The following is a 27,472-nucleotide window of genomic DNA, read 5'->3' on the forward strand; positions in this document are numbered from 1 at the left end:
TCTTTTCACTGTTAAATCTTGATTGGTTCCCTATCATTTTGTTAATGCTAGAGCAACAACTTATTATGATAGCAGCTTGACAAAAAACTCATCTTATGTATAGCATTAAACTCATAACTTCTTTCTTCTTCGGAGTTAAAAGGCACATTTTCTTAAGGTGTATTTATATGTAGGAATCTACTGGCCTGATTCTTTTTATACTTCTTTTCTTTCCCTCAAAATTGCACCTTTTGAACTCATCTTTTCGAACTGATGGCGAAAGGTTGTTAGTTAGAGCAATGAACATCACCTAACTCTGCTTGGAATGTTTATGGTTTTGTCTTTTTGAAATTTAGAAATAGGCATGCTGCTGTATGACCTGAAACACAGTGCAGAAAAGCTGGTGAGAGATGATCCATTGACATCAATCTGTATATCACATGGGTCTATCTCACCATTAACTGTCTGAGGAAGCAGAAAGCAGGACATGGGCATTTGTGATGGAGCTGTTGCATTTATTTCTATCTAACTCAATGCCTGTTCTGCTAAAACCAGGCACCAGCCAAGCATCACCCATTCATAGATGCTTCTTTTAAAAGTTTGAACTTTCAATTTTCAAATACCTCTTCTGATTTTGTTTATCATTCAACATATATCATTCACTCTCTCACCTCTATCTACATGCATGCATACATATCTATGTGAGTGTGTGTGTGTATATATATATATATATGTAAGTTTATGTGTGCACTTTTTGGGGTTCAGATTTCAGACTTAATTGGAAATACTTTACATTTAAAATGTGGGTTTCCCTTTAAAAAAAAAAAGGAAAAAGAAAAAACAAAACAAAACAAAACCATGTGATTTAGAATTTGCAATCATTTTGAACAGTATGGTTGAATTTGAATACAACCAGGTCAAACATATATGGTGAAGTTATATATTTGTATATTGATAAAATCATTCGCTATTTTTCGAAATTCAATCTTTTTTTTTCGAATAAATTATATAATCAAAAGAAACTATGAATCGAAATAGAAGAAATTATTCTACCCATGAGTAAATATTTTGTAAATTATACCCAAATAAGATATGGAAGTACAAACTAAAACAATATGAAGTTACAAAATTAGTTAAAAATTGTTAGTACTATATAAAAAATATTTTTTTTTTAAAAATAACTGTTAATATGAATAATAAAAATTTTACTATAGTTATTTTTGTAAATTCAATATACATAATGAAGAAAGGAATACAGAAAGAGTCGAATACAATGAAATAAGAAAATTAATTTATTCAGAATAAATTTTGAGAATTACATATAACAAAATATTCTTAAAGTAACTTATTTTTTAATGTAATATGGCCCAAAAATTTTCACATCGCTTGAGGAGTGTACTTGATCATGATCCTGCAGTCAACTCATCAGCGTTTACAGCTCTGCTATTTGACTCTTTTGATAGTTTGAATCTGCATACAGGCGTACAGTCAAATGTTTTCTACTTTCAATTTTTCTAAAAATTATACAAAAGAAGATCCTAGCATGGAGCCACAGATTGCTTAAATGAGTATTCAATAATTGAGCTGCCAAACTTTTTTGCATGAAATACATGCTCTAATAAACTACATAATTACTCAATATATATATATATATATACATATATATGTACACCTATTGGAACTTCTATATCCAAATCTAAACTATATGTTAAAAAATAATAATAATAATAACAGTTATTGTTTTAGAACAAACATTACATATTTGTCACCAAATTTCTTTTTTCCTTAGCGTAATACTATCTTCTTTTAAATATATTTATTTTAATGTAATCGAACTTATAATATTAAAAAAAATTAATTAATATAAATAACTATATAAACTTATATTTTGCGATATATTATAATTCATATCTAAAAGTAAATAATAGATCATATTGTAGCTGACATTAATGAAATAATTTGATCATATCCGATCTAGACATACTTATTCTAATCCCAATGCTTATTTTTGTCACTATTGTACCTTTGATGAGAGATGGAAAAAACTAATCCTTTGTAGATATGTTATTTTGTATTTAGTTGCTAACCTCTTATATGATTGCTCTTTATTACGAATAGCGATCAACATAATTTGAGCTTCAAGCTCTTCTATGTTTGAACAAAATTTAAAACAAGAACCAGTCTATTCTCTTTAATGTGTTCGTACTAGCAACACTCAGTTTTCTACATACTAATTAAGATCACATTAGATGTGAATAATCAATAATCAAATTTAGAGTTTCTCCTTTCCTATCAAGGTCACATGACCTCTTTCCAGCAGGAGTTATGTGACTTGTAACTTTTTTAAAAAAATTTATTCTTCCATATAGTATACCATGTAATCTCTTTTCTTTACAATTCCAAATATAATTTTGGTAGATTTGGTATGAAAAAAATTTAAATTACAAAAAAAATAATAATCATTAGTCATAATCTGAGCAGTAACTCTCTTTTTCTCTCATATTTATATTGTAGTTTTAACTCTTTTAATTTCAATTGACATTTAACGTTACTAGTCCAATAAGTTCTACTTATTTACTTTGTGAATATGTACCAACACACATGAACAAAAATATTATAAAACGTTTAAATTGTTTAAATTATTACATGATATTAGAGTTCCTAATCACTTGTGGTATATATTTTGATAAATATATATTAATATTATAAATAACTAAAATAATAGTTGTTCGAGACAAATTGCATGAATATTTGAACTTACTAAGTTTGAGTTGATATCAAAAAATTAAATCGGAACGATACGAAGACAATTCATTAATACAGTTTTAATTATTATTTTTATTTAATCCAATGGAAGAATAATATTCCAAAATTATGAATATTTTAAGATTCTAATTATAATTTTTACTGGGTATCAAGTATTTTTTATCCCTGAATATTCTAACTTTTTTTTTTATTTTTCATACCAATATTCACAACAACAACAAAAAAAAAAAATCATATAATTTAATATCCCTACCAAGTTCTGATATATCAAATTTTATTATATTTTAATAGTTGGCTACTACCATTATTATTATTATAAACTTTAATACTATACGGTGTAGATAAGATAATAATAAATGACAATTAAAATATTTAAAAAATTATAAACACGTGTCATTATAAACAAGAAAATATCAGGCATTGATACTTCAAATCAATTTGATACACGTACACATGCCCCACGTATGTATCTATACATATATATTATTGAAAACTGAATATATTCGTTGGTAGTAAATTAAAGAGAGAGGAAAAAAAAAAAAAATTTGATCAAAAATCAAGAGGTCCTAGAAATCCGCAATATATTACTCTCTCCTCTTTCGCACCTTTTCACCATCACCAATCTTCATCATCATTAACGCATAATTGATCATCAACCCTTTGTGGTCCCCACTCTACACGTATTGTACAAACTGAAAAACCAATCACCTGCTGCCACGTATTCCTTCCTGTCAGCATGCTCTCGTATCCACGTGCTCTTGTCCCCTGGGGCCCATTGTCCGCAGATCGTACGCTTCCCACATTTAATGCATCACGTGGCGATGCACGTAGCGTACGATTCTCAGAGGATCTTGGCCGTCCATTTCCTAACCAAGTTTTGAGTTGATTATTTTTTTTTTACAGCAATGAAAATGATTGGTCCACGTAAGCGAGGAGTAATTGCAAAGGCTTTGAATTTGATTTTCTTCCCCTCGTTGCTCGGGCACTTTTCATCGGTAGGCTCCCGCTGACACCGACATGTCCGGTTTCTAAGTAATTCCGTAATCGCCGTTGGATCGAAATGTTTGGACGGGTGAGATTTCGTATTACTCGATCGCCGTCTTTTCCACGACGTGTTTCAAGGAAGACGTCAGGTGTGCCCTATATAACTTGGGGTGGTAACAATTTTCATGTATTATTAGGAAGAAAATGAGATTAAATAGAGCAAAATAAAAGTATTTAGTGGAAATAAATTTACCAACAAAAAAAAAAACGAAATAATGTATATTAATTTATATGTTCTTACCATTTACTTTAAATTAATTTAACATATAATAATAAATAATATGATGCTTCACCCTTAAATTTAAGAACTAAATTTTTAAAATCCTTAATGCATATTGAATTATGGGAATTTAATTTTGTAGATGAAAATAATTTAAAAAATATATTTAATATAGTTTTTCTAAAACAAATTCTTAATTTATATGTTAAAATTACGCAAAAATAACATAATTTTTTTATTATTTTACTGTTGCAATAATTTTAAAATAAAAACCAAGTGTAACATATTCTTATATAGTATATGTATTCCCCTTATCTTGCCTCTCCATCTCCTCCAAGGATGTACATGTCATGTCATGTCATATTAAGATCACCTATTCTATGTCTTTTTTAATATTTAGTTCTTTATAATTAAGTATGTCTTTATGATAAAGTTCATTGCTCTATCATCATTATTTTTATTTTTTTAATTCAATTGATGTTTGTATCATATTAGAAATTATTTTTTCGTAAACACTTTTTTAGAATACATTTCATAAAGCGCATTAAATTAGATAAGTAAGCACATAAACAGTTAAAAATTTGGCCGAACTTCAATTAGTTAACCAATTTTACTGATTGACTACCTATCTTCCTTGATTCTACCTATTACTATCCTCAATGAAATCTTTTCATTTTGTTGCTAAGCTCTCTTTGTTCGTCTTATTATTTTTTTTTTTGTATGCAATATTTAGTTTTTAATAACTGAAATATGTAATACAAAGTTGTGTCAAATATTTAATATTGTTAAATATTTCTTGTGCTCAACCTTTTATTAGTATGTTGGACTACTATAATATTATTGAGTATATTTCTAGAGCACAATCTTTAATATTCTACTATGAATTATGTTAACTTTTTCCATGCGTTCAACCTTTAAAATTCTACTAACTCTCTTCAATGTTTATGTCTTCAAATTTTTTACTACGCACTATTTAGCTTTTAATAACTAGAATATATAATACCTATTAAGTTGTGTCAAGTGCTTAATACTGTTGAATATTTCTTATATTCAACTTTAAAGATTCTTTCTCAATTAGTACGGACTTCTCTTACTTATTAACATTATTAAGCATCTTTATAGCATAACCTTCAAGATTCTACTGTGAATTATGTGACACTTTCTCATTTACTCTCCCTTCAGAATTCTACTACCTCTTTTTAATGTTTATGTCTTGGATTTTTTCGGTATATAATATTAAGTTTTTAATAATTGAAACATGTTATATATATTACGTTATGTCAAGTATCAATTAATATTTTAGACTTCTCTTAAATATTTAACTCTTTAAAGTATAACCTTCATGATTCTACTGTAGAAAATATTTTTCCGTGTTCTTAATAGTTTTGGGCATCTCTTATACTTGGCCTTAAATACTCTCTATTTGCTTTTTATTGACATACTCATGCGTTCGATATAAGAATTTTACTATTTAGCTTATTGAATTGGACAACTATAAGGGCTTCACTTTCCTCATAGCATGATATTAGTTTTTTTTACTACTATAATAATTTATAATTTGCCTTGGCTTACTCTAGTACCATGCTTTGAAAGTTCTGTTAGCATTTATGGGAGTTAAATGTAATATTGAGAATATTCATAATTGATGCTAGAGAAATTATTATGATATTGAGCAATCTAGTATTAGTTGCTTGAGTATCATGTGACATGCAATAACGTATAATGGACATATGAAAGTGCATGCAAAGAGGTCTTTTTTTTTTCTTACCCTCTTTACTTGTTATCTTTTATTTTCTATGAATTCTTATCATGGATCCTAATAATTGACCTTATCCCATCCTAAATACTCTCTCCAAAAAATGTCATGAAGTATAGGTATTCTAGTTTTAGGACATATCATCCACATGATGTTGGGATATAATGGTGAGAGGGTCACATTTCTTTAAGCATCTTGCTTAAGGTACTTTGTTTTTTGTTTCTTATCTTTCATGTTTAAGACTTTATAAACACGTAAAGACAAATTAACACTACAAAATCTGAGAAGTTCTAAGGCTTTTTAAGGTTGCATTAGCTCTAGCATTAGGCGTAAATAATGCCCCACTTGTCTTGCATGAGCTAATGCTCGATTTTTCTTTATTAGTTATCTTATGTATTTTTATCATGTATCTATTATTAAGTCGCTTTAATGAATTTGTTTTACTAACGGGCATCTCTAGATTGTCACTATATCTAGTACTTTACTAATATTTAATGCAATTAAAATTTATATGAATAAAGTAATATTTATGAACTTATCTAGATATAATATTAATTCATTGTTTTTAATTATTATAGATATTTATGAATTATACTTAAACTATTTATGTTCTACTATTGTAATTTCATTACATGAACCTTGACATTGCACATTTTATTAAATATTTATTGTTTTGAAGCAATTTATGATAAAATGTTATTTGCTTTACATTATTATAAAAGATCTAATAAAAATATATTTAAACTAGTTACAGTAATGTTGGTCCCTTATTAATATTTATTATCATTTATTTCTCTTTGAAAAACAAGAAATATTTTATTAAATTAGAAGGTGACAAGAATAAACCAATTAGAGTAGCAAAAGGTACTCAATAGTTTACCAGGCACACTATTATATACTAATATATAATAAGTAACATTATCAGTTTTAACATAAATAAATATATATACAGATATGTATATATATAACAGAATTAAAATTTAATAATTAATATAATTGTTTGAACTCTCTTTATCTCTCTCTCTTTGCATCATATATAATATAATTATTTACTTAATAGAATTGTAATTAAATATAATTTATAAAAAAAAATTTCTATAAAATGCCCTAGTTAAGAAATGCTAACAATTATTAATATATATATATATATATAGTGTGTGTGTATTTAAATTATTAGCAGATTTTTAAATATTACTTATTAGTGTTAAAATATTACTTATTAGTTAACACTGACCTTATAGAAAACAGTTCATTACCTACAACCTTGGCCGCAGAAGAAACCTTAAACAAATTTTTTGAAATTTTTTTTTGAACATATCTATTTTACTTTTACATAGATGATATTACTTGATGACACAAAATGGTATCAGTGGAAAATGATTATCGGTAAATAAAGTTTACTTTTTTTTTAGAGAGATACAATAAACTAATCTCATAATAATTAATATTCTTCCGATCACAGTCAATTTTAATAAAAATAAAATCATAAATCAATCTCCTAAAAATTTTATTTAAAGTAATATATGATAATTTTTATGCATCTCATGTCCTTTTTCTTTTTACTCTCGACACTATGTTATTTTTTCTAGATGAATTCACTCATTATATAAAAGTCTTTTTTTTTTTAACGTGAAAATTAGAAATCTTTGAGACTTTTGTCAAGTTTTATCATTATTCTCACTTAATTCAATGTCAAAGTAAAAGAGTTTTTGATGTAATGGATGAGGCATTGAAATCGCTTATAAAAAATATTTTCCTATACTAATCTAAATATGTGTGATAAATATTATTTCAATACAATGGTCTTGAACATTGCAAAGCAATCTCCTCACTATGTCAACTTTGAAGTCAATTATCTAAATATTACAATCTTCCTAACTCTAACCTACCCTTTATGACAACTTGGGCATGATTGAGCCTCAAATTTACTTGCCCAAAACTCTAATTCATTATCAATCAAGCATGGCAATATATGAATGGTTCACGAGAGAATAAAAAACTTCAGGTAATTAGACATAATATGTTTAAGATATCATCAATTGTGAGCTTTAATTGTATTGTAGTTCTTCTTATATGTTTATTAGCTAGTCTAGTGCTAATTGGAATAGATATCAAAATATTGGACTCTCTATAATTGGATATTGCATTTTTCTTGGATCTAACTTGATCTTATTGAGTGATAGTTAACATATTTTAGTGCTTGAGTGGATATCACACAATTGTTTCTTTAGTGGCTAATTTAATTTAGATTTAAAATTTTCTTCTTGGACTCTATGTTCTCTTACAGGCTAAACATGTTCCTTGATATGATAACATAATTACTTTTTATAATATGATAATATAATTTCTTTTTACATGTCATCTAATCCAATTCAACATACGTATTATAAATATTTTGAGTGGAACATACTCTTGGTCTGTGGAAAAGTTCAATTTATACAATTTCATATTTGTTGACGGCTATCTTCATCAAAAAATTTTATATATCTTGAAATGTCTTCACTTATTGAGGGCCAATAGCATCATTCTCCAATGCTAAGTTTGAGAGGGACGATAGAATATATTCGTATTTGATTAATTTTATAACAAAATTTGTATTTTGCTTTTAGAAGAGTTTTACTTCAAATGAACTCTTTCTTATATCTCCTATATAAACACACATACATCAAGAATGAAAGTTTATTCAGGAATTTTTACATGGGTAAGTTATCATCATCATCATCATCATTTAATAATAATGATGATGATGATGATTATTATTATTATTATTATTGATAATATTATCAAGAACACATGGGTAAGTTATGAAAAAGTCAATTAATTGAATAGAACTGTGAAAATTGTGAAAAGAAAATAAATAGATATATAGGAGCTGGATACGCCTTCCCTATGAATTGAAGAAGACAAAAATGTTGTTTTGTCATTGTCACATTACATATATTTAGAGAAAGTAACATTTTTTCTTTCTTGAAAGACAAAACCAGAGAAATATATAAATGTAAATAAAACTATATGTACATATACAAAATAAAATAAGATAAATTATAACAATGAAAGTCAGGTTCTCAGGCAGGCCGTGCGGGCATTGGATCGTACACAGAGGGTTGAATTAAGAAGAGAAGATAGAAAGAAAAAAAAAACAAAGAAAGAAAGAAAGAAAGAAAGAAAGAAAAGCTTTTAAAAAAATAATAAGGTAATGATGAAAGAATCGCCATTAAAGGGAAACAAATGTCTCGTGTCAAGTGTTGTTGTATTGAATAATAAATACCCATTTTGTCTTCTTCTACTCTTAATATTCTACTTCATACTATTACTATTACATGTTTGTTTTGACCTAAAAGGAAGCTCGGCAGCTGGTGGTAGCAGGTAGCAGGTAACAACTACAAAATCTTTTTTATTTAAATTAATTAAATAAATAATTAGACAATGACTGATCACCTAGGAAATGAAAGAAACTTAAAAGGGTTTGTTTTTGTTTTTTTTTTTTGTTTAATTTAATTTTCATTTTTCTGTCTTCGATTAAATTTAAATAAGTTTTGTGGGTGGAGTGGGTAAAGGCGGATTGGGTTTATCTTGGTTACTAAAATACCATTTTGCAAAAGCTAATTTAGGAATCAAATTTAACTGCAGTGTAAAAGCAGAATTAGGGTGTGTTCACATGTATATAAAGGAATATCTGGGTTAGGGTTTTTTTTATCAAGGAAGTCCAAGAAGAATATATATTCATGGTGGCAGTTTGTGGTGTTGAGGGGAATGTTGGCTGGCTCGAGGCTTTGACAAAACAGGGTTCTTCTGCAACAAGAACTTCAAAAAGGCTTCGGACCAGGCTTCATTCCCCTCAAAAACTTATGACTTCTTCTTCTTCTTCTTCTTCTCCTTCGTCTTCTTCTTCTTCTTTTTCTTCTTCTTCTTCTTCTTCTTCTTCTTCTTCAGGCAGGGTTGATTTTGATTTGTGAGGGTTAGGTTGAGAGGAATGTTGTCTGGCTCGAGGTCATGGAGGAGTACGTGATTTGGTTTTGTTGAAATTTAATGTTATAATTTTCTGTATATCCTAAATGATTCTCGGACCAGGCTTCATTCCCCCCACCCAGCAGTTTCTTCAATTATTTTACCTTGATTTAATAATCTCATCTTCTTTATTTACCATAAAAGAGAAGACCCATTTTGCAGATCCCAATTAAAGGTAAAATTTTCCCAGGTGAGCTATATCTATATATGTAGATATGTATGTATGTCTTTCATTTCTCATTATATATATCTGGAGAAATCATTGTGTTCTTAAGAATTATTCACGTTATTCTTTTGCGTATATATGTATTTTACCTGTTAATCAGCTTTTTTCTTGAGTACTTCATGGATATCATATGCTCGATCTCCACACTTCTGAATCTGACAAAGATGAAATGATTTTGATTTCATGACGTATAATTTGCCTTCATGTCTAATTCATCTGATGATGCAGGTTATGGCCTTGTCTTCCCCAGCAAAGAAATTCAAGATCGCCATAACTTTAGCCGGCTATTTTCTTCATAATTTCGTTCCAGTTAGTTATAAATTTAACATTATAGTTTTATGAATATACTTGAAGTACAGTATTAGTTTTGATCTATATATTATTTCTCACCATCATTAATTCACCATAATATAGATTCACGCTCACATCATTAACAAGATAGATAGCACGCAGTGTGAATTATATATATATATATGTATACGTACCAGTGTGTGTGTTAAATTCTTGACTATTTGTAGGCTTAACTTATGGCTAACTAGGGTTTCGAAAACAAACATCCCTCTCTAATAAGCAGCATTAACACTGTCGGTAGCCTTTATTTATTTTTTATCATATACATATATATATAGTTGATATAACCAAGTGGTTTCAATTTTTTGAACCCATTTTCAGAATATGTGCTACTATTTATAAATGCTGTCTATGGAGTAAATGAGAACCCAAAATAGCTGATAACAACCCTTTAACGTTAATAGTAGTGTAAGAATCTTTGTATAGATACAAACTAAATTATAATTATAATAATTGTAATATAGAAGATTTTGTGATATCTCCAAGAAAAAGGTGATGTATGGTTAGCACTGAAACGTAACTGTTCAAAGTAATGTTGAGTGTTTTATTGTTTTGTTCTTGCAGGGAAATTAATGGGTTTGAATTTACAGTTAACGAGAAAGAAAGAACAAAGGCAGCGGCTTTCCCGGTCACTAGATCATCTTCCTTCTTCCTACCTCTGAGAATGTCCAAGAAAATGAAATCATCATCATCATTACCCAGATGCCTGTATATATTTCATTATATATATATATAGGAGTAAGGTGGTGGGTATTAATAAATAAAGGTTTACAGGTTGTTGAAGAATGAGATTACTATATTTGGAAGATGATGAGCGATGGGAGCAGGTCTCTGTTTATTTCTCCTCTCAGCTTGTTTCTTTTCATGGAGTCATAGATAGATAGATAGATAGACAGATATAAATAGTACAAGTTTTTTAGGCTTTTGATTATCGAAAATCCCACATCGAATTCTAGACAGTAAATGACGACTGTCTGACGATTCTTGGGAAATTAAATTACCACAGTGACTTGGGTATTTCGTTTCATCACTCTATTAATCACTTGCTTGGATGTCTTCAACCTCTCACACACACACACACACACACACACACACACATATATATGCATGTATGTTTAATCATCAGTACCTTTTATCTTTGTCTTCATCATCTTTTTCATTATCGAGTGAATAGACTGATGACTTAATTTTCCTCTTCCCTCCACTTTATTAAAGTGTTAATACTAGATGATGTACTTCTTTCGTTATATTAATATATATATATATCATATACATAACAGTGTATGTGAGATAATGTAAGCGTTGATAATTGTTGTGGATTAGGTTTTGGGATGATTTATTATTATTTGCTTCTTTTTCCTTTTTTCTTTTCTTTTTCCCAAACAACTTTCCCATCATATTTCTATATATATATATATATATACGTATATATATATATATAATTACATCTGCCCCATGTGATAATTCCGAAAGAAAACAAAACATATGTCTTCAATTACAATAATCAATGTTACGTATTCGTTAAAGTTTATTAGATTAATAAGTATCAAGGATCTCTCTCCCTCTCTCTCTCTCTCTATATATATATATATATATATTATTTATACATGATACTTGACAAAAAATTTTGATTTAGCTCAAATAAATTTGGGTAAGTAATATGTTTAAACAAGTTAGTTGGAATGTAAGTAATATGTTTAGAAGTACCATTTAGATATTTAGATTCAACTTCATGATTTTATTGAGCGTATAATATATAGAATATGTAGGGTTTGTTTGTAGTTTTTCTAAGTCTCTGATTTGCAGAAAACTTTCTTTTCAAATCAATCTGATAATTTCTTACATACACAGACTATATAAATTTCAGACCAATTTTCCATGTTAACAAACTGTATATTACACAGAGAGAAGGGGGGGGCATGAAGAGAATATACAATATATACACATACAGATGTAGAGAAAACTTGAAATGCACGTAGATGTGTACGTAGTTACAGTGGAGGTTGATGGAAGTACGTAGACATATATGTATGTATGTATGTATGTATGTCTATAGAGGGGAAGAAAAGAAGGGATGTGACCCTTTTTCCTGTTGATGAAATTGAATGAATACAAAAAATCTAATCATCAATCCCATCTATCGCTCTCTCTCTAACATTTCTGGATACTATTACTTCCACTTTTTGTCTAACGTTTAATTCTCCTCTGCATGCTTCAAACCACTCATCACTTTCTCTTTTCTCATCTCTTCATCTTGCAAGCTGTCTTTTTTAACACTTTCATATATACGTCTCATAATTATATATATATATATATATATATATATCCCCTCTATATGTCTCTCTCTCTCTCTATCTGTATATTAATTAAAACACACATACTTAAAATATAAACAAGTTGTGCATGTATAAATAATGTTTTGCAGCCTAGATACTTGCACACATATGTATATGCGTTTACATGTGAGTATATATATATATATATATGTATGTATGTATGTATGTATGTACGTATATTTATTATATGAGGGTAATTGGACTGATCTGTAAGTACGGGTGAAATTTATAGAGGATATATATATATATATATAGATATGTTTCTTTGTGGTGAAGTGGTTTGGTTCCATGGGATACCTACCTTGGTTCTTTTCCTCTTTGGGTTTCTTCTCTATGCAATTATCTTCTTGTTCATGTACCATGAATTGAACCTAACACATCCCTATATATGTTATAGTATCCAAACAGCTGTCATTAATATGTACACATACATACATATATATGTATATATATGTAAATGGAGTTTCTCTCACCTTTATTTTCCGGGTATTTGTTGGCTTCTTCTCCATTTATTTTAGTATATATGCATGCCTACCCTATATATATATATATATATGTATGTATGCTATCAAAGAGGGGCCCAGAGATGCATAATCGCTAATCTTATTTTCAATATATATATATAAACAGTAAAGTTATCAACCATTTTTTTTCGGATAGTTGACAGTGTTATCTTTGTTTATGATATATTTGTCTTCATTATAAAGACATAATATATAAATACAATTTAATTAATAGAATGTATAAATTTATTTTAAATAAAGATTAAATTACGATAAATCCTTAATGCGATACTAAAAATCACTAATTTTCACGTTTTGTACATAAAAATTTGAGACAATATAATTACAAATTATAATAATTATAATTTAAAGGTTAAAATACCACAGTATTTAATTACTGTAAATACTATTAGGTTGAAACTGCTAGCTCAAATCTTAACGTTGTTAAAAGTCTAAAAAAAAAAAAAAACATGTAATAATTATAATTTAAATGTTAACATCCTTTAGTAATTAATTAGGATTAAATGTTAAATTTAAAGTAAAACCATCTATTAATTATGATAAGCATACATATTTGATGTGCTGAGTGAGAAGTTAAAAATACAAATTGAAGATGTATACGACAGTGCTGGGAAATCTTGTCTGCTTTTTACCAGTCAATTAGTAAGTTGTTGAAGCTTCAAAGACTTTATATTATGTATAATTAACTACATAAATTTTTTTTGAAGTTAATTAAGTAAATATAAAGTATTAAGCTTGAGACTTCATCCTTATGAACAATAGGACAAAAACTTGGTTGTAACCATGGCGAATAATGGAAAGATTAAGATGATAATTTTGAATCTGATTGATACAAATAACCAAAGTGGGTAGCATTGACCAATTCCTCCTTTTAAATTGTTTGTTACTCTTAATTTAATTGGGTGATTAATCAAGTACTGTGGTAGGATATTGGTTTACTTGTAGCAATGGAGGTTTAATGACTAAGACCTTACCTGAATTTCAAGCATGGTCCCATTTTTCTCATTTAATCTTAATAAATTATTAATTAGATATATGAATATATAATTTGTAGGTTAATTGTATAAAGTGTGTGTTTAATTATTGATACAGGTAAATGATTGAGATTGATTCTTGTTTTTTGGTTTTCTGGGTTTTAAATGCAATTTTCTTTTTTTTTTTTTTTTTTTTTTTTTTTATGGGAGGAACTAAAAGTCCAAGACAGGTTTGGTTAGAGATGTGATTGATATATATATATGTGTATTTGTCTATTAAATATTCAATTTATTTTTTCTGTATTTTTAAAAACATTTTTACAACTACATATACATAACACACATATATATATGTATGTGTGTGTGTGTGTGTGTGTACGTACAAGTATAAGTAAGAATACAAGAGTAATTACAGAGTAAAGTGGTGAAAAGAAGAGGAAATATATTTACAGAGTTATAAAGATATATATATATATATATAAGGCATCTACTTTGATTCAAATTTATAATTTTTTATAATAAGAAAAAGGTATTAAGTCAACAACAAATATATGAATGTATGTGAGAAATTTAATTATGCTGGAAATTAAATCTCTCGAGAGTGCAAAAAGTCTAGTCTCTTTAAACAATCCATGAAAATAAAATGTTTCTCTCACTCAACATGCAGTGGCCACTTTAGTTTTGGGTTTCAAACCAAGTTTGATACTGGACCCCAACAAATGAGAAGATCATGCAACATCATTGGGTTTGATATCGGACTACAACAAAAGAGAAAATTATTTACTTCCCTCAACTTTGTTACCGCATTATGGAAAATGAAAAAAAAAAAAAAATTTCAATTACTCCTATAATTATGTTGTTACAGACTGAATGACAGAGGCCAAATTGAATAATAATCTACATTCAAAAAAATATATAGTATTTTTGCATGGTTTTAAAAAATTGGCTTGTGTATTCATAATTCATGAAATTACTAGAACCGCAGATTCATGGCTACTTGGGCGAGCGAGTATAAAAATGGCTTATCGGGTTAACAAACTTTGATAGGTGAGAACTTGAAAAGAATTTTATTCATTATTCGAGATCACGCAAATCCTTTTTTTTGTTCACAACAAAAACGAAAAGCAGCAAAGAAAATTTCTCGAACAAACACCAAAAGCAGCAAAGGAAGTTTCACCAAGTTTGATAACAAATTATCCTTTACTCTTCAACATTCAGAGTTCAGGGCTATTTGGCTTCCATTTCCTCAAAAAACTCATAAACCCCTTGTGAAATAACAGACCAAGAAAATATATCAGGAGGGCACATGAATAAAACTCATCATCACCTCTTTTCCTTTCATTTTTATGGGATTTACATGTCTCTCTCAGAACTAAACATATTTACAGTATCTCCTATATCCGCGGATCTTGTGGAATCCCTTATGTATAAGTACGTTTATAAGGACTGCACCTACAAAAAGTGAAACGTTTCCAACAAATGAAAAACAAACCGTGATAAACAACACAAAGAAGTGTTCTTTTTCTTTTTCCTGTTAGATGGAGGAATTACGAACAAAATTTGGCAACTGACTAGGATCAAGAGAGATTAAGTGCCATCTGCTGGAGAAGTACTTTCTTTTGAGACGCGTTGATAATTCCTTTGCATTCAGCATCCAGTAAGACTTCTGTCATAATGGCAGCTGCATGTCCCCGGGGCTCTTCGGAGGCCCTCCGCAACATGAAGACCTAAACATACCAGACCAACCAACCAAGTTAGTTCCCTCCTTGCAAGATTCACTTAAAAATTAGTATTCATTGCATTTGCAGAGATGACAACCATTTAAAACTTCAAAACATGTCAAAACTAATAAATGCAAACACAAGTTCTATCATCCACCAACTACAACTGGACCCTGAGGCAAAAGGTCCCGTTGGTGTACTCCATAAAATCGATAAAGGACCACACATACTATTCCCCAAACACAAAGCATCAATATCTAGTCCTTTTTAGTTACAAAAGATAGTGATAAAATGAAATTGAATAAAAATATTGAAAGAATTCTCAAAAGCTGATTTTTAAAAGATAAAATGGCAAGTACTTTACAATCTACAAACATGATTCTGTTGAGCAACCGTAATGATTTCACTTTTCATGTTTTTCTTACAAGAGGAGGCCGACGCACAATGTTGGTTTCTATATGTAAATAATCAATTTATCGCCATACACATAATTGCAGAAATGATTACCGTGCATTTAAAACAACAAAGCAAATAAGACAGATCGTACCTGCCCATGATAAGTTATTTCTATGCAGCCAGGTTGTTGGATGAATGGCTCCCCATCTATTTGAACAGGGAAAGGACTGGACGCATGTATTCTGATTAATTGACCTTGAGCAAGCCTCCTGGCTTGTGAAAGCCCAACCTGCAGATATGCAGAAAGAGAGTTAAAATGAAATGATTACACAAAAGTCCTCATCCAAAATCTAAATTCTTGCCTTGTTTGTATGTAAAAGAAGGGGGAGGGGGTGTTCCTTTCAGATATTCGAGGATAAAAAATGATTTAGTATGTAGAAGTTACCAACAAATTTCAACAAACGACATTATTAATTACGATTTATCCAAAAAAAAAAAAAACAAATAACATGCTCAAATAGAGAGGAAAAAATGGTAAAATACTGTTAAAAAATAAGTACAAAGCCACAGACATCGGATGCATACATAGTTTGTCTCAAGAATCATCTCAATATCCATCTTAAATCCCGTAACTACCTAGGATTCCCATCACCTAAAGAAGACAATAGAAATAAAAATAACAAAATAAACAGAAAACAGAAAACAATGCTAAAGAACTCAGACCTGAAGTTTTCCCAGGTGCCATGCACCACTTATGCATACAACCTCGAGCATTTTATCATGCATGCACTGAATGCTAAAATTGTCATCATGCTCATACTCATTTTGCCATAGATCTACACCACCCATGTAGCTGCCAATGTTCAGTACTATTAGACCCTCAGAATCCTGGAAATGGGAAAAAAAAGCAATCAAGAAGGCATCCATTGAACATGATGAAAACAATAAATGATAAGTGAAAGAAAATTATAGAAATCACAAAAGATTGCAATTGACTATCTACCTTAGGGATCTGAATGTCCTTTCCATCGACTTCAAGCCAAACTTGCCATGGTAAGTCTGCACAAGTTCTGTCCATTATATCCCTTGCACCTTCTTTGGCATATCGCAATTTATTCACAAACTGTACATTAAATTTTGGTCATTAAGTTCCAAAATATGTAATTCAAAGTTTCAAACACAGAAAGCCTTTCTATAAGCAGCTCATGTAAACTTAGGATGAAAAATGTAAAAAACTAAATTGCAACCATATAAACTAGGTCCAAACAGGATTAAGCTCTCCGGAAGAAATAAAATAGTAACCATATCAACAAACTAGGTCCAAAGAGGATTAAGCTCTCAAGAAGACAGATCAAACATATTACCCTTGACCTCATGCTGCATTTCTTGTTAAAGCATCAAATCAAAGTGTGTGCTATGAAGCCTATCTGAAGATGGCATTCAACTAGCATGCTTAGTTAATGCCTGAAAACCACTTTCATGATTTACACCAGGAAAAACGAAAAAAAGGGCAAGAAATGTTTCAGTATGTAGTATAAAAGAAAGAGCAGTTAGTGTTTGACACAGGCAACCAAGAATAATGTACATAAGTGTTCAAAGAAACAATGTTGAAAAGACAGGTACTATCCAAATACTTAGAGAATGAAGAAAAAAGAAATTCAAAAAATAAATAAAGAGAAAAAAGATTGTGCCTTTAATCGATATTTTCACTAATTTTTCTATTGATTAATTTATATTCTCATATGTTTTTCAAAATAAATGTGAAAAGGCATTCTATTTTTCATAATTTACTATTTATCAGAAATTATTTAAATATTTAAAATAAAGAAATAAACCAAATAATGAAGAATGGAAAATTAATATTCATATTCACATTAAATAAATTGCGCATTAAAAGTCAGCCAAATTAAATTCTAAAACCGTTCACAGGAGAAATTTCAAGAAAAATTTAGACTGACAATGAATTACTTGAAATAGTAATTTTTTTTGTCATATCATTTTGGTAATTAACCATCCCTATAAAAAGGTAATCAACCTTTTTAAGAAAAGCTTTCATTTTACATTTTATATTAACAATATTTTTTACAATAATTTTTACCAAACACTTCAAAGCTATCACAAACAGAACATTTTTAGGTTACAGCAAAAGCACCAAATTAGCCAACAAGCACTTTCTTTCATTCTCTAATCCAAAGAGAGTTGGACGTGAAGGAACAATTGTAAAAGGTCTCATAGCCATAGATCCCAATACTGGAGGGCAAAAATCATGGTTTGCTAGCATTTACCATTGACATTTGATCTTACACCAAGAACAGAACTGTATTGACTGAAACCCTGTCCCACCTATTATGCACAACAACTACAATCTATATATTCAATAATTGCAACCATAATTTCAAGAAAAAAAAAGGTACCTGACTGCTAAATTTCTCAGGATTTTCCTGCCGAGTTATGTGAAATTCATATGCAACCTTGGCATCACATCCAATACCTATAAAAGTAAAATCAGCAAGAGCCAATGAATTAAGGAAAAGCAATAACTAATAGTAACTCTATACAATTACCTAAATAGTTCATCATATACTTGCATTGCCCTCTTTTTGGATCACCTTCAAGAGTTTCTTCTCTGAGTTCTACCTTCCAGCGATCTAGCATAGTAACTGCTGCATGATCAATGTCATGCAAAAGAGTACCTAAACTACTTTGTCCATCAACCATTGAGAACCCTCTTCCCCATTGCAAAACTCTTGACAAATCATTTCCAGTGCCAAGAGGAAGAATAGCAACTGGTGGAGGAGATTCAAAATTGTGTCTCTCAATCGCATCAAGGACCCAAGCAACTGTTCCATCTCCACCACAAACCAAAACTCTGAAGTACTGCAACTTACTAAACAAATTCAGTCCAACCTCAGGCCCTTGAGAAGCACCAAGTTCAAACACCTGCAAGATAGGAAAGAAAGAATTCAGTCAAGCACCTCAACAAGCATTATATCCAAGGTAACTAGTAATAGATGCTCCTACAGATTTTGACAGTTTAACATGCGGTAGGAGGCCAATGTGCAGAGAGAGAGAAGATAGAGAACCATTTAGGATTCTGAAAATAAAACTAATGTAATAAAATCAGTTAATAAAATGTCTGATGCAGAAAGCCCCACAGACATTGACGTCCCATATTGTTTGACTACTATCCATTCATAAGTAATTCCCCTTCTGAATTGAGCTTTTACTCTTTTCTTTTTCTTTTGGAGGATAGCTTATCTTCTTTACTTTGTATCTTTTTCCTTCTTTCTACTAATATTTCTCCTTCTATGAAAAAGACTTTATATTAGCCTTTATGTTTTAACCCATATCCAGCCCCACCATCAATTCTTCAGAATCGAGATTCTAACACCTAGTTCTCAAAGTAAGAATTAGAATTTCAACCAAGAATTAGAATTTCAACCAATGAATTTCAGTTTAGGAGTGAGTAAATTCAAACATACAAATATCTGTTAACTATATATTACTAAAACTAATATGAATATTAATAGTAGGAATCTCTTATCTTCTTTTTCTGTAAAACAACTAGGAGTAGGAATAAGCTAGACAGAGAACGAAAAATTGAACCAAATTGGAAGAAAGATGTTATTGTCACATTGAAATAGATCAGAATATTCAGAAGTATTCAAGGAATTCATCACAGCAATGTATGTCTCATAAATGGCATCAAAGTTGATTATATGTACATAGATCGTCAAACATCACCTGTAAAGGATTCAACAACATGTTGAGTCTCCTTCGAAGATATGGCCCAAGCTGACCCCCACTTTTGGCATTAATGAAGACCAAGAGAGGCCTCTCATCTTGGGGCAGGTCAGCTAAAATATATTTCTTCACTTGAGGATTCCCAGTAGTTCCGCCTGTTTTCTGCATCAACCCAGTGTGAGTGCCATTCACATTAGGTGCCACTGAATCCTTCTTTAAGCAGTCACCATTTTTCTCTTTAACAGGCTTCTTCATAACAAGACCATTAAACACGTAATCAAGGGCCGTATTGGTAGCTGAATGATCTTGAACCCTTGCATTAGAAGATCGGCCATTTCCGTTTTTACCCCTTTGGCGCTTTCTTCTCATCTGTCCACGAACAGATGATGCTATAAGTTCTTCTGTGATAGAGCTGAGCATTCCACCTCCAGAATTGTCATCATTAGCCTTCACACAGAGTGGAGAAAGGATAATCCTTCTAAGAGGACCCAAATCACAAACATCACCGGATTCCTTTGACATTTTTGTGTGACACTTAACATGTATAAGGCGCTGACACCATAAACAATGCCATGCGGGAGAAGCATCTATAAAAGGAATTCCACAGGGCTCATCACAATAAAAGCAAAAGGCAGACATGTCAGCATTGTCATCCATGTTAACCCATCTTTCTGACCATTGGTGTCGCACATGACTAGAACCAGCTTGGGCCACACATTTGCAGTCTTTTGCCGCAAAGTCAGAACAGAAGAAATGAGCTGCTACACCACAAACAGAGCAACGGTGAACTGGAGTGCGTGAAGCTGCTTTTGTACTAACGCTTTGAGGAGACACAAGTGAAAACAAGCAAACACAGCATGTGGATGGCTGTTCACCATAAGCAAAATCTTCCATCCATATATGATGGGAAAGTGGTACTTTTAGCTTCTTCCAAACTTTCTTTTTCGCTCTAGCAGCAGCTTTAACCCAATTTAAAGATGTTCTTCTCTGCCATGTCAGAAATGCATATATAATAGCAAGAAGTCCGAAGGATCCAGTAACCAACCACCCAAAAACGAATGGCCCAGGAGAAACAGAGTAGGACAAAGACCTCAAAATTGAAAAGCAGAGTGCTATCATTGTGAATCTAACTTGTCTGATTTCTGTCTAGCAGTAGAAAATTTGATGCTATTTACCATCAAGAGGATTACTTTAACAAATCTGACCAAAAAGACAAACAGCATTCATAAGAAACACAGTCTAATACAGCATAAGCTAATGGGAAAAGAAAAAACAAACCTGACCAAAAAGACTAAGCATTCATAAGAAACACAGTCTAATACAGCATAAGCTAAAGGGAAAAGAAAATAAATGCTATTGCAAGTGTCTTCTGGCTATTGCAACCAAGTATTTTATGCTAACTGAAAGGAGATCGAAAGCACCACCACTTTCCCATGGGATGAGATTTGAGTTGGAATATCTTTGACCAGAAGCTGATATTCACCCAGCAGAATTTTTTTTTGGTCAAGAGATTAACCTAATCCAGCAGATTTAGTTATTTCTACCACTCTTATGTGGAATAGGGTAGCCAAGGATGATAACGTGTTGTGAAGGGGACCATTTTCACTAACTTGGGTTAAAGCTGCTGCGAGAGCAAAAAAAAAAGTATGGAAGAAGCTAAAAGTCCGAATGATCCAGTAACCAACCACCCAAAAACAATTGGCCCAGGAGAAGCAGAGTGCTATCATTGTGAATCTAACTTGTCAAGTTCTGTCTAGCAGCAGAAAATTTGATGCTATTTACCATCAAGAGGATTACTTTAACAAACCTGACCAAAAAGACAAGCAGCATTCATAAGAAACACAGTCTAAAAGAAAATAAATTCTATTGCAAAATGTCTTCTGGCTATTGCTAGAATGAACATTATTGAGAATTTAATTAATGCATTAAAGAAGAAATTCATAATGTGTTACAAGGAGCAAAGCAAGTTGATTGAACTGCCCAAAATCCTAAACTTGCACAAGTAGCAACATTTGAAATTAGACTGATTGAACCTCAACACCATGAATGGGAATCTTCTTAACATTTGAAATTAGACTGATTGAACCTCAACACCATGAGTGAGATCTTCTTAACAAGTAAAGGCTCCAGATTTTGACAGAAAGTGGATCCTAATATTTTCCTCATTGGTTAAATTATATGGACAAGGATTTCAATTGGTAAGATATGTCAGAGGCACTTATAGTCAGATCTGCCAAGCTGAAACTTGTTGGCAAGCTAAAATTTGGTGATGTAGCATTGAAGAGACTTAGCAAGAACAAGACAACCAACAATTGAAAATCAAGGTCAAATGATTGCACACACAAAGAGAAGTAGTATGCCCATTAATGAGTATATACAGTAATTTGATAAGTTGAAGAAACATAGCCATTAGCAGGTGATCCTACATAAGCATCAATTGGTAATTGATCCTGCAAACCCCACTATAGTTGTTGCCCAAGCTTATCAAGTTTCCTTTAAAATAAATGATGCAGAACAGAGTAGCTATAGATTACTAAATACATTAGAGATTATAATTCTATTAAATATAAAATTGTTATACTTTTTTAGGATATTTCCTATTTTGTTAGAACTAGCATCCCTAATCTATTAATATTAATATTTCTTATTTTACTCCTCTCTAGCAAAGATTACTTAGAAAGAATTACAAATATCTTTATGATTTCATTTCTTGAGACAAAATTCAGTTATTCAATAAAATCCATCTAAATTTTCTTAATTTCCTGATTACGCGATACAATCAAACCCTCAACTGCAATATGTAAGACTTATCAGATGTGATGTTTAAGAATCAAAAATCTCTAACAGCTGGGAAACTCTAGTGATGCTAGTTCAAGAGAAATTTCAACTTCAATAATGGAAACTAACATTGAATTAATGCTAGACAAGACGCATAAGAGGCAAAAGTTAATATAGATTCGGGATAATGCAAAACATACTTAATGCAATCATAGAAGAATGTAGATGCTTGCAAACTGCAAAAGTAGCCTGCTAGTTCAAAATCTACAAGTTGCACAAGTCACTGCTCCTGACACTAGACATGTTGCAGATAATATTGGAGACGTTATCGAGAAAACAAAGATTGAATCTCTTGATTTTAATAGAAGACAATACACTGATTTATTCCTCGATTAGCTTAACTGAAAGGAAAAACACTTTAGCTGGTACGATATACCAGACGCACGAATAGTTTAATTAGCTAAAACGAAGTTGGTTGGCTCATAAAGATATGGTGGTACAATATTAATGAGAATATACCAAGATTGAAACAGGATGATTAAAACATGGGATGAGATAAAAGTCAGTCTTCATGAAAAATATCTATTTCCCAACTACTTTGATGAACTTTGTCACTAAGCTTATACTTTAATTCAAGACAACATGTCAATAATTGAGTATACAAAGAAGTTTGAATAATTTGAAACTCAAGTTAGCTTGACATAAGGATGATTAAAAAGATGAATAAACATAAACGTCCAAAGCCACTCGAAGTCAATTGAAAAGATAAAGAGAAGGAGCCCACAAGAAGAACTATCATATTTTTGTAATAGTAAAGATGGTGAGGTTACTTAAAACCTATCACTACGTAAGAAGAATTCTTTGGAAGTTCAATGTAAGGATGAACCTAAGCCAATAATCTGGCCCAGTGATTTCAACTCAAATATGAAGTTTACATACAAATTGGTCAATATATTGATTTCATCCTACCATCAAGATTTCACACTCCTAAACATTCATGTCTTTATTATGTTTGCTACTAAAGATAATAATTGAGCACAAATTTTGTTAAATTTTCATTGGAAAGCTCAAACATCAAGGTTTTACATTATTCGCAACTTCAAAACTCGTGTTAGAGTTTGCTCCAACTAATCAAGAATGATGTATATTGGGGTAGTTAGATTAACAAAATAAATTAGAAAATTATTATTCAATTAAATATAAAACCTATATTATTTAGGAGACTATTATTATAGTTTCAGTTAGAAATAGATAGTTCCGAACTGTGGATTTATTAATAATGATTATTCTTTGCAAACTATAGAAGATTTTGGAAATCTTATCAATATCCTGATTGAATTATAAATAATTTTGTATATGAGTTGGCACCTCTTGGTGCTTGCAATTAATAATACATACTATTCTTTTATTTTTAAAAAAATATATTTAATTTTCTTATTTATATTAGTAGTATTTCTTATTTTATAGCATTAGTATTCATAACCTTATTAGTATTAATATTTTTTAATTTAATCCTATTTAATAAGGACGACACAAGAACCATTATAAATATTTTTGTCATTTCACTTCTTGAGAAAGAATTCAATTATTAAAAGGATCTTTACTTAATTTTCTGCTCGTGTGACATTATCAAACCCTCAAGTATTAAGACCTCTTCGATGATATCTAAGAAATTAAGTGTGATATTTATGTTTTTAACTCTATATCTCTAAGCAGGAAAATTACTTAGTTTTAAGTACTCAATTATGTAAAAATACTAGGTTTTGAGCAAGGGCGTAGCTTGTAGAAAAAAAAAATACTAAGGCATGGCATAAAATCAGCTTCTTATTCAACAAACTTTCAGCTGCACCAGTGGATAAACATCAATTCCCAACACACACAGCACAGAAGTAACTAGATGGTTTACTTTCAAGTGTGGGAAGCCCAATTACATTGATACCAACTTCGAAAGAAAAACATGATACTTGAGAAGAAAGTGATAGGTAATTAAGAGAGATAAAATAGGGCAATGGTAGCTAGAGTAATCTACTGAAAACTAGAAATCATTATTCAAATTTGAGGTTGGCTAAACATTTGGCCTAGATTTTCTTTTTTTGTTCGAAATAAGAATATTTGTCCTAGATTCTCAACATATGTTTAAAAATCTTGGCTGGTTCGGCCATGAAGATCATTGAACTTTCTGACAAAGATGGGGTTCACCTTCATGGGTTGCCCTATTTGTCTCCACAATCATATGGAATTCTTGAGCTATTTATGGCATACTTTGTGGAAGTGGTTAAACATTAAGTTTAAACTTTTTACACCCTTTCATCTGCTAAACATCACCAATTATAAGTTGTTAATTGGAATTATATGATAATCTTTATTGTTATGTTCTTGATCATGTCAGCAATTGGGCTTATACTCTTCCCACAGCAAAAAATTTGCTTATAATAGTTGAATAACTTGAAGAACCGCTATAAGTTCATTTGAGTGTATATGCTTATACAACCAAAGAAAATAATTGATTTTGGTTCCTTTTTCAAATGATATCTTTTCTATTGCTAAGGCAAGTCTGTTCCCTATGCATGTTAAGGAGATAAATCCAATGGTTGAAAGAAAAATTGCTCCAACCTCAAGCAACACAAGTTGGAGCCTATGGAAATTTCAAGAAGGAACTTCTTCTTTCAAGTAAGGACAAATATTGGTTCTAGTAATATCCTTAAGAACATGAGCCGTGATACTTATGTTCTATTTGCTGAGATATATGGGCATAAGTTTTTTCCTGGAAGAACTAATGTTCCAATGTTGAAAGTTGACCTTATCCTGCAGGCAGGATGATACACCTAGTGATACCACCCATATTTGCCCCCTACCAGCTGCAGAAGTAAAGAAAGAGATCAATTGACAGTTGATTGTTCGATGTTACTACTAGCATGATATGAAATGGAAGGGACTCTGCCATCCTAATTGAACTTGGATCACGAAGGTTGACACAAAAGTAAAGAGAGAGATTGGGATATGGTTGATTACTTAGAGGTTACTACTAGCATGAACAAGTTTGGTCAATCTTTTGTCTGCTTCAAACGAGAAGCGGTCTGCCATTCTAATTGAACCAGGATCATAAAGGTTGAGATACAAAAGCTTAACCTTGACATCTAACTCTAGGTGCAATATCTAAGAATTCTAATATGATTTCTCGGTAGATAGATGATCTTAATTTTCCTGTTCTGGTGAAACTGTTTCAGAAGGTTTCCACTTGTGCAACACTGTTAACATTTTACTGTTCATGCGGTAATGCTCCAGCCCCAAACAGCATTATAATATGATTTCTAGGTAGATAGATGATCTTAATTTTCCTGCATCATCATCTCAAGCTCCCCCAACAAATTCTAATTCCAAAAAAGATTTTGCTTAACATCCATAATCATCATAGTGAGTCTGACCTATCAGACACCACATAAATGGCTTGCACTTCTCCATTTTACTGAGTTGATTGTTGGCTACTAGTTACTTTTTTCAGTTTACAATAACAACAAATTGTTAGCAATGACAGTTCATTATGGTAGTACTAGATAGAATTTTCGGTGGAATGCAAAAATCTGTATTTTGCTAAATTGGTAACAAGTAAAATTGCATTCCAGCATGTGTTGTGCACTCATCCGAACATATCCCGGAACATTTGAAATAAAAAATTCTCCAGTATATATAACAAGAATATTACCATATACGTTCTTTTGAATCTTGTATTTGCACATCTTGTTATATTTTGACACAGTCTGCGTGGCAATGCAATATAGACCGCACAAGGACATTTACAAACTCTTCCAGCTTTTGTATAAATGCAATAAAAACTGTGGAAAGGGCATAAATAAGTTTTAGACTAATGTTTATTTATTTTCAATAGAAAATATGCTCAATAGAATCAACTGCATTTAAAATTTAAATACAATTAACTGACTGGCGATAATCATTTGTGCTGGCAAGAAAAAAAAAAGAGAGATTAACAATCCTGATTCTATCATAGCAATTCCAATAAATCGATTTGACTTTCTTGGCACGTTGGAATGCCAGAATTTTTTTATCGCTTTACCTACATTAGTTTTGTAATTGCTTCAATATTCCTACAAATTCGAAGTAACCAAACAAATAATCGGATCGGTATGAATCTTGAAAGACAAATGATCATCATTTAAAAAAAACAAAAAAATCAAACAAAACCTCGAAACACAAGAGAGAGAGAAGAGATGAAACTTTTTTAGGGTCATGGAGTTAAAATGAATTTAAAAAAGAAAACGCAAACTTAGATCTGAGAAGAAAATAAGAAATATTGAACAAGAAGATGGAAAAAAAAAAAGAGAAACAGAAAGAAAATTTTAGTTTACCTAGATAAAGCGAACCTGGTGATCTCCGGCGAAGAGCAGAGAACGGAAGAAATTGAGATATGAACAGAGAGACAGAGAGAGAGAGAGAGAGAGAGAGAGAGAGAGAGAGAGAGAGAGAGAGAGAGGGGTTAAGGCAGTTGATCTGAGACGAGGCCGGAGAAAGAAATGAGGCTTTTATAATAATCGGTGGAAAGAAAAAGGCGGGATTTCCCTCGCGCAAGAAACACGCCTCTTCTTTTGGAATGACCGAAGGGTATGGGAGCATTGTCTCCGTGTGAGATTCAT

General features: G+C 30.8%; 1 protein-coding gene and 1 long non-coding RNA gene across 7 annotated transcripts; one reads left to right on the forward strand and one right to left on the reverse strand.

Moving 5' to 3' along the window:
- Positions 1-8,932: 8,932 nt before the first annotated feature.
- LOC110812468 (uncharacterized) lies at positions 8,933-11,548 on the forward strand. The gene is made up of 2 exons (XR_002539285.2): positions 8,933-10,308; positions 10,915-11,548. It is a non-coding gene; the product is annotated as an uncharacterized LOC110812468 (long non-coding RNA).
- Positions 11,549-15,491: 3,943 nt separating this feature from the next.
- Positions 15,492-27,416, reverse strand: DGK2 (diacylglycerol kinase 2). 6 transcript variants are annotated; one of them, XM_088222140.1, is made up of 10 exons: positions 27,188-27,416; positions 26,527-26,656; positions 20,046-21,852; positions 18,866-19,241; positions 18,716-18,792; positions 17,305-17,424; positions 17,025-17,189; positions 16,453-16,590; positions 15,757-15,911; positions 15,492-15,636 (listed from the first exon to the last, which is right to left on the reverse strand). In XM_088222140.1, exons 3-9 carry the CDS (start codon positions 21,162-21,164, stop codon positions 15,762-15,764), a joined length of 2,145 nt encoding a protein of 714 aa, XP_088078266.1. In that variant the 5' UTR covers positions 21,165-21,852; positions 26,527-26,656; positions 27,188-27,416; the 3' UTR covers positions 15,492-15,636; positions 15,757-15,761. The 6 variants fall into 6 exon arrangements, with proteins under 6 accessions (XP_088078266.1, XP_088078261.1, XP_088078265.1 ...); XM_088222135.1 differs by having other exon boundaries at positions 15,492-15,911; positions 20,046-21,245; positions 21,731-21,852; positions 27,188-27,415; XM_088222139.1 differs by lacking the exon at positions 26,527-26,656 and having other exon boundaries at positions 15,492-15,911; positions 20,046-21,245; positions 21,731-21,852; positions 27,188-27,415.
- Between the last annotated feature and the right edge of the window lie 56 nt (positions 27,417-27,472).

This window comes from Carica papaya, chromosome 6, assembly GCF_054855325.1.
Source record: "Carica papaya isolate Zhongbai chromosome 6, ASM5485532v1, whole genome shotgun sequence".
NCBI classification, from domain to species: Eukaryota; Viridiplantae; Streptophyta; class Magnoliopsida; order Brassicales; family Caricaceae; genus Carica; species Carica papaya.

Bases quoted from the DNA above. Each gene is read 5' to 3' on its own strand.
- DGK2 (XM_088222140.1), bottom strand. From the start codon at position 21,164: ATGATAGCACTCTGCTTTTCAATTTTGAGGTCTTTGTCCTACTCTGTT. The intron at 16,591-17,024 runs GTCTGAGTTCTT...GCATATCTGCAG, and splicing joins GGCACCTGGGAAAACTTCAG to GTTGGGCTTTCACAAGCCAG. The intron at 15,912-16,452 runs GTACGATCTGTC...TGGTATGTTTAG, and splicing joins AAATAACTTATCATGGGCAG to GTCTTCATGTTGCGGAGGGC.